The 8,575-nt window shown below is 47.7% G+C and overlaps 1 protein-coding gene across 1 annotated transcript in view; it reads left to right on the top strand.

Annotated features, from left to right (window-relative positions):
* Positions 1-2,462: 2,462 nt before the first annotated feature.
* The window catches only part of COL20A1 (collagen type XX alpha 1 chain), a 52,735-nt gene continuing 46,622 nt past the window's right edge, over positions 2,463-8,575 (top strand). The window contains exons 1-2 of the mRNA XM_076352148.1: positions 2,463-2,734; positions 6,295-6,379. Of these exons, the coding sequence (XP_076208263.1) occupies positions 6,307-6,379 (73 nt within the window). The 5' untranslated portion in view covers positions 2,463-2,734; positions 6,295-6,306. The remainder of the gene's footprint in view (positions 2,735-6,294; positions 6,380-8,575) is intronic.

Raw genomic sequence — 8,575 nt, 5'->3', positions numbered from 1 at the left:
TTGAGAGGGTCTAAGCTCTTGCAGCTCCTTTTTAATGCCAGCGGGAGAGTTCAGCCCATCATGAAACCAAGCCTTGGAACAAGCCATTCACCCAGCCAAGCTGCGAGGCAGGTGGTACAAGCTGGTAAGCAGCAAGAAGTTCGATACCAAGCAAGTGAGTACGTCTGAGCTCCCCTGAATTGTCTGTGCACTCTACCAAGAACACAATGTGCTTTCCAGATGGCCCAATAAGCTGTGCCATTGACTCTGTCAAGAAAATAAGGAAATGAATACAGTGATGTATGCTTCCTTGTAAAGAAAGTCTAAGGCTCCTGCTACTCTTTTGGCTTAGCCATGCTCACAGCCAGGACTGGTTGCTCTTCCCAGCTCTTTCTTGAAAAAGTGAGACTTCCATGATTGCGCTTTTTGAGCCCCCACCCTCTAATAATGCTTAAATTCATTAATCAGCTTCACCTCGGCATGGAGCCAGGCAGAGGTCCCAAACATAGGCTGCTACCGACCGAGTGACGGGAGGCAGTGGGGGGGAAAGGAGAGACCCTAAACAGTGTCTGCCCAAAAGGAAATGTGTCATAATCTGAGTTTGACTCTGGGAGGGAACAGAAATGAGTGAAAGTCACCAAAATCCAGCCCCCCTGGGCCCTGCTGTTCCCAGGATGACTGCATTTGCAGGCAATGGAGAGTATTCCTATGCAGACTACCCAGAAAGTGAACTAAATATAGAATACCAGGTAATGACAAGAAATTGGGGAGGCTTCTTGCTTTCCAGTTCACAGGGTATCCTGCTTGTGATCAGCCTGCAATGCTGTGCATATAGCAGGATGATTTCCAGCACTCCTGCTTAGGGCAGGTCCCTCAGTGCAGCTCCTTTGGCCACCAACCAAGTCTTAAAAAACCAAACGAACAAAACCACCACCACCCCCCAAAAAAAAACCCCACCAGACAACCAGTCATTTTGATTTGTGTTGAAGTTAAAGTGGGAGCTGACTTTCCTGGAAAATCTGGTGTCAGCTGTATATTAGGTTTTGCATTATTGCTGTCTGCCTTTATTTTTTTTTTTCCGTGGTATAAAGGGATATGTGCTCCCCCAGCGCTGGTGCAGAGGTAATAGGACTACTTGGAGCACAGCGTTCCTGGAACGTGGTCCAAGCAAGATGTTTGCACTGATAATCCACTGGGGTCCTTCCAGCCCCTAAGTGAAACCAGACAATCTTTTAAGCCATTTGTCAATATACTCACAGTTGTTATTTCTAGCCATTCAGTGCACAAGCAAAGCGGCATCCATCTGCCTTTTTTGCTTTTTAAATTCTGGTTTGTGTTGCTGTTCAGGGAGGGTTTGGGTGCCTGTGGTGGCCCCAAGTTTTAATCCAGAGTGTTGGGCTTGAACTAAAGTCAAAGCCAGGAGACCACAGCATTTTGTGGGTACCTTGGGAAAGGTAGGCCAGAAAGCAACAGCCTGAACATAAGCACTGGAAGCAGCTCCAGATTTTTCTGACATAAACAGAACACGAATTTTAGCTCTGGATCTGAATTCCCCGAAAGTGAAGTGCAGGAGGTCTGTGCTCTTTCCTTTCTCACCTCCTCCTAGTTTTAAAGTAAACTGTAGCGAATCTGAGCAACTACTGAAATCCAGTAGGAATTACAGAAGAGGTAATTTGTGGTATTTACATGCAGGGCAGTGACAACTCTCTCTCCACAGGCTACCAAATGTTCCATGTTTTATCTTAACAAGATTTAAGTGATTCCTTTTGATGTTATCCTTTGGCCTGTATATTGTGATGCTTTTAAATACTTACGAGATTATAAAGCAAAATGGCAATGAACTACCAAATGTTTCTTTAGTGTGCACAAATATTTAAAAACTATGATTCCCCCCCCCTGAGTTGACACTTTGAAAGGTGCCTGTGTTTCCTATAGAACAGCAATTGCAAGTTTCTTGCAGCTCGCTCTGTTGCAATGGGAGTCTGATGCTGACAGCCCCCGCAGATGCAGCTGAAAATCTGACCTCCATTTGGAATGAGAAATGCCACTGTCAGTTGTTTCATTCCTGGCAACGAGGACAAAATCTTCCTGAAAAAGTTTTGGCGCGGAGCTGGGCGGCTCTCCCAGGCACTCCCAGGGCTGGGGACCACATGCTGCTGGAGGTCAGGGCTGTGTCCTGCAGCTGGGAAGTCTGCAGCACCGTCGAGCTCCAGTTCATGATTCAGACTCTGGCCTTGCAAAACTTACAGATGTGCTTAATTTCCTTAAACAAATGCAATGCAATTTGCCTTCAGTGCAAACGCCGGGCTCTCAAAAATATTTAATGGGATGCGAATGACTTCATCCCTGGGAGTCTGACGGTGGGCGGGAGCCACGACTTGTTGCTGCGCTCTAGGAAATCAGAGTGCAGCTTCCTAGACATATATTTAGTATTTAGTTAGCAAACCCACTAAAAGCTGTTTACTGTTTTTCGCAGAAGCCGCCTCTTGCTTTTTGTGCACGCTTTATTTAGCTGCACGTAGGGGCCAAGCAGTGCTCTCTGCTGCGTGGTGAGAGGGAGGTGGGGGAATCGCTGTCCCTCTCCCCCTGCTCTCCCTCCCCTTCCTTATCCCTCCTGACGTCTGGGAATTGAAATCTCTAATCACGCCGAGGAGCAGACGAGGCGCCAGGGCTGCTTCTCCCACAATTTAAGAATGTAGCTGGATTCATCGCACCTCCCGGCTGACTCCAGGGAAAGCCGCGCCGCTCCACAGAGGTCTGTGGCTCATTCCCCTTTGGGGCTCGGTTTGCGGGGATGCCGAGGAGGGGCTGCGTTCTTTTGGGGCATGCGTGGGTATCGGCGGAGCAGGGAACTTCTGCAGGGTTTTGCTCTCCGGGAAACTTGGAGCTGGCGCAGCTCAGCTCGGGGCAGCGCTGCCGATGCTGCGCAGGGGTGGCAGGTCTCATCCTCTTATGGATGACCTTCAAGACTCACATTCACTGTAGGTCAGGTGTAAATATTGCCAGGACTGCTTTAGCAATTCTTTTGGAGCGATGGCTGTGAGAAACGCACTTTGTTTGTTGGTTTGTTTTTTTTCCTTCTATTTTGTGGTTAATACTATAAAACCTGCGGGGAAATTGCTGCCAGAGAGGATAGCACTTGGAAGGGTTTGTTAGCAATAACAGTTTGTCTGGGTGGGTTTTTTCCCACCTGGAGGTGTGGTGTGGGTCTGCATCAAGCTGATGTTACTAAGCCTGCCCGGGCTGTGGGGAGCTGCAAAGGCTCAGCCGAGAAGTGAAAGTTGTGCCTTACTTTTTTGAGACTGATGCTGGGATAATTAAGACTTTTTGTTCAATAGTGGAACTGAAATACCAGAGATTTCCAGGAGAGAACAGAAAGGGTTTGATGAATGTGATTTTTCTTGTTTTTACAGTCTGTTTTAGGTCCTTTAGGAGTCCTCAGGGAGTGTGGGACAGATTTACTCCCTGCAGCTGGCTACCTTGGGCAGGTCGCTGGTCTCTTCTGCAGGGCTGTCCCTGGCACTGCTCGCGTGTCTGGCAGCGAGTGGGCCATGAGGTGACATTGCTTCTGCCAGCAGCTCTGTGCAGAGACGGTGATGCCCTCTGGGATGAGGAAATGTCCCCAGACTGTGGCTGTGGAGGGTGGAAATAATTCACAGTGCCCCCAAATTGCCACTTTTAGTTGTGCTGATTTAAACATGCGGCAGGGATTTTTTTGCATAGAATTTTTTTTTTTTCCTTTAATTAAAGCAACTACTTTTAAAACTTTCTGTGCAAATAAGGGGATCTCCAACTGCCTTAATCTCCAAATCCCCTCGGAGCGCACAGCTGGGGCAAGCAGGAAGTGCTGTGTGTGCGTGTGTGTGTGTGTGTGTCCCCCGTGTTCCCCCCCGCCCCCAATTTTCCAGGCCCTGGAAATGCCACATGCTCCATGTGTTGCTGTCTCCAAATTCCTTCCCTGGGCAAGTAACCGGAGAGAGGCATCGGCGTGCCGGAGGCTGCCTGCCCGCCAGCAGGCTGATGTCACTGTGGTCCCCTCCATCCTGGGGTCCACAGCTCAGCCCGGCTTGGATGGTGGCACCAGCGAGGGCAGCAATGGATGGGAAGGGACCATGGAGACCCAGTGGGGGCTTGGGGTCCAGCAGGTAACCTGCGGAGAGGGAGTTCTGCAGGGTGGGGAAGAGAGAGCTCCTCCAGCCATGTATCTTCCACCATTTCAAACAGGTGCGTTTGTTATTCCTGCTTTACGGATAGGAAAATGAAAGTTGGCAAAGAGGCAAAATAGTGATGGGTTTGCCTCTGAGCTAGGAAGAAGAGATGAAGTCCCTGTTCCTTGCTTTAGTCGCAGTAAAGATCCACACCCTGGGGACTTACTGGATCCAACCTGGGTTAATACTGAACTCATCCTTACTGACACATCAGGGTGGAAGCTCCTGGCTGAATCGGACCCTGCAGTAAGCCCGGTTCAGTGCAGGCTGGAGAAGCCCGCGTGTTTATTTCACTGGACTTCGGATCCCGTATAACCCTGGTTAACATGAAAAGATCATACACAATCCAGTGCTTTTGCCAGAGTTTGGCATCCGTTTGCCAGCAGAGCCACGAGGTAGTTGTAAGGAAATCAAGAGCAGTTTGGTGGCATTACAAAATGGCACAAATGAACTTTTGATTCAGGGAATTTCTCAAAAATGCAGGCTTCTTGCTGCTGTTTGGCACGTGTACCTCTGCAGCCAGGGCAGGCTTTGCTTTTCTTGAGGTGACAGTCAGATTCCTGAAACCCACCTGTAAAATGTTTGCTGTTTTTTATAACCAATGACTTCACTGTATTAGCTGGAGAAAAACCCCAAGTGTTTCCGATGGCGAAGGGCTTCAGTTACACTGCAGTTGTTCCGTATAACCTGATCTTCAATCAAAAAAAAAAAAAAATCACAGACTGAGTAGGGTGGTTAACATCTCCCTGTTATAACTTGCATATTTTTCCATTCATTCTTACAGCATTTTAGAACTGATTTAAAACCCAGGAGATCATGGCTGGGTCACTCATGTGCATATTTATTTTTCCTTGAAATCTCTAAAAAGCTGATGTATTTGAGGGGAAATAAGCATTTGCCAGGAGCCTTTAAATACCTGTCCATCAAAATGAACAGAAGTGAAATGTCACTGCGGTCGGCGGTGGAGGAAACTTGCGTATGGTCTGGTTCTGCCAAAAGCAATAAGGCTGAAATGTGTAGCACAAAAATGACAGATGCCAATGATGCGTTGCAAAAGGCCAACAGCATAGGTTTTAAACCTGGTATATTGAGACTGAGACGAGGGGGAGGCACTGTTTCTATCAAGGTGGTTTGTCATGACCTGACATTTCTGACCCAAACTGAATAAAACTGAAATCTAGGCCAGCAAAGGTAACTGAAGGTGCTCGAGGTCCGTGGGCTGTAGGCTGGCTGTCCTTAGCCAGCCAGCTCTGTTAACGCTGCAGAGGTTACTTGTAAGTCAAACTGATCGTCTGCCGTGATTAAGTCTGTAATTGCATCTGTTTTCAGTCTTGTTCGGGTGAACAAGTTAAAACAAGACTATCCCAACAAGTCCTGAAGGTAACTTCTCGGGAACTCCACCGCGAAATAAGAAATAAAACCCTTGTTTCTAAACTGTTGACATATAAACTCAGCTAATTCTGCGGTATCCCTCCTGTTGCATAATTGCTTTATCACAGTGACTGCAGGGTCATTACATCTGTGGTGTGAGGAGCTTGTCTGCCAAAGAGTGCTCCTCTAAATGCTTTTCCTCTTAGGATCAGTGTGTGCATCGCAGGGACATGAGAAAGATGCTGTGTGTTTGTATACCTATATTGATTTTGGTCATGATAACTGGAAATAATTACTTCTACATTATTTAAAACAGAAGTTGTTCTGGAATCTATGTCTGTCCAGTGATTTGGCCAATGTTGCTTATTTCCGTGATCAGAGTGGAACCCAGCACGTATTGTACCACTGTTGAGTACAGTTGATGGGCAGTGCCCATCTCCAGGACCAAGCAGGCTGAGAGTACTGGGTCAAAGCCTACTCCCCATCAGGTGTACAAACTCCATTTAGTACTGGTCCAAGGCACTGAACAGCTGTTTTGGAGAGACCAAGAATGTAAAATAATATATAGGAATTGCAGGAAAATTCAGCATGTGCTTCTCCAGCCACTCTTTCAGTGATGTATAGAGCTGTAGATCTCAGCTTGTGGTCCCTTAACTGAGGACTGCAAAAAACACGGGGTACTGTCATGGTGAAATGTAACTCTTAATTCTCCTTCCTGATGTTTGCCTTCTCGTAGGTCCCGGTCACCATGCTGATTCGCACTTGTTTCTTTTTTGCCTGCCTGCCTGTGGCGAGCCATGTCTGGGGACGAGTGGGCCAAGGTAAGGAGCCCCCTGTTCCTTGCTCTGGGCAATTCCCTACGGTTTGGCTGTCACCTGGGTTAACTCGCCCAGCCCAAGCCCTTCCCGTTGGCAGTGGCACCGCATGCGAGGAACGTTCCCAATCACACGCAGGATTTCAGGGGACTGCAGTGCTCTGATGTCTGTTGGTGAAGCTTCAGACAGCCCGTTCCCACACGTGAAGAGCACCGGGAGATCAGGGGGCCCATTTTGGGGAGAGTATCTTGGTCCCTCCCCACCCTGCAAAGCCTGTCCTCATCACTGGCAGCAGTTCAGCATGCCGCTCCCTCGCCCTAGGAATGCAGCCTCTATAAGCAATGAAGGGTGCTTATGTGATCTGCAAATGGAGCTTGAGAAACAGGAAGAAAAAGCGGTGTTGCTTCTGTTAGTCACTGCTTCCGTCCTGCACTCTGAAACTATTGCTTTGGACGTATATGGTGACACGTGGTGCAACATCTGGATAAGAAAGCACACGAAGCGCGTTCCTCCTGTAACATGTGGGGCTCCCATAGTACCATAAGTGATCAGAAACTACCTATAGCACCTCATCACAGCCTTTCTGATGTTGAAGATCCACCTTTATATTACGTTTGAACCTTCTGTGGAAGTGGTCAGCACAAAGGTTTCTGGAGATGTGATGGCACTTCAGAGTATCTTCCAGACCAGCCTCTGCAGTTAAGTCTGGGCTTAACTCCCTATCAGCCGGAGATCAAGGTTACAGCATCAAATAGCGCACATCCGACACAGGGCAGGGAAACAGTGGAGCTTTCATGGCACTGGGGTTCATTTGCATCCAGCACATAATGACGCTTTAGAGGATGCTGTCCTTTCTGGTCTGTCTGGGGACATTCTTGCCTTTTTAGCTTCCTGGCTCCTAGAGTGATGGCTGAGGAGCTGGACCACACTTGGCCAAAAGAAGACAGCTCCATGTTTAATCTAACTATGAATTCCCCTCATTGTTCCACGAACTTTTACCATTTCTCTTAGGCGAGATTCTGGGATTTCATTTTGCCCCTCACCCCTCTTCCCCATGTTTTCTTTCTTCCCCTTCAGATTTGCCTGGGGCGAGATGTGAATCTGAGCTTTGTTTCCCCAAAATAGTTATCGGCTTGTTGGGCAGCCTGCAGGAAGTCTCCGCGAGGAAAGGTTAAGGCACAGATGTTGGGCTGAGACAAGCAAGTCCTCACTGCCAGCTCTCACTGCTTTCCTGGGCTGTGACTTCATGGCAAAGATGATGTCAGGAGATGTCTGGATGTGATGCAAGACCAGGTTAGGGACCTGAGGTGTCCCGTGCAACACACAGTTTGCCAACACTGAGCAGGACACTCCAGGTCACCCTAAGCTTTTTTTATGAGTAATGGTGAAGGGAAAGAGATTGGTAACAACTGCAAATGAGGGTGGGCATTTGAGTGCAGATGCTTATAGTGCGCAGGCAAAGGATGCGCTCACTCATTGCAAATTAGGGCAGCCTGCTGGAAAGGCAGCTGTAGGTACAGTGTCAGGAAGGAGGGGAGATAAACCTGCTGAGTTGCCATCCTATACCCAGTCAAGTGAAAAAGTCTCATATGGTGACACTTGTACGACAGTACAGCTATGTTTTACTAAGGAATCATTGATTCAGAGTGACACATGAGTTCAGACATCTAGCTGGGGTTTAAAAGATATCTGTGAAATCTGGAGATGATCAGGAAATGTGCTCTTTCTTCTTTTTACCTCCTTGTCTGATATTATTTTTTTCCTCAGGATTTGTCATTTAGTTTGCTGCTCCCTGCAGCAAACTGATACAAGCTGGTGCCCATGAGTTATGGTCCTGCCAGGAACTGTTATTTACACTTTATCAGGTTTTCTTTCTTTCTTTTTCTTTTTTTCTCTTTTCTTTTTTTTTTCTTTTATCCCCCTTTCTTTCTTTCTAAACTCAGCTGGTCCTTGGAGCTGCCTCTGAAATTATCTTTCTGCAGAAGTATGGGATCCATCACCTGGGGACTTTCTGTATTTCTCAGCAGCCTCATTGAGCCCTTTTATCTATTTCCTGCCCTCCCATTTCGGATATTTGCACTAAACACACTTGCTGAAACAAAACGTCCTGCATGAAAGCTCCTGGGAGAGTCCTCCAAGATGCGAGGGGCGCAGAGAAAGCCCTCGCTTCCTTGGGAGGCTGTTTTCTCTGTTTGCAGCAGT

This window comes from Aptenodytes patagonicus, chromosome 14 (genome assembly GCF_965638725.1).
Source record: "Aptenodytes patagonicus chromosome 14, bAptPat1.pri.cur, whole genome shotgun sequence".
Taxonomy (NCBI): domain Eukaryota; kingdom Metazoa; phylum Chordata; class Aves; order Sphenisciformes; family Spheniscidae; genus Aptenodytes; species Aptenodytes patagonicus.
This window is presented reverse-complemented; position numbering and strand designations above follow the sequence as displayed.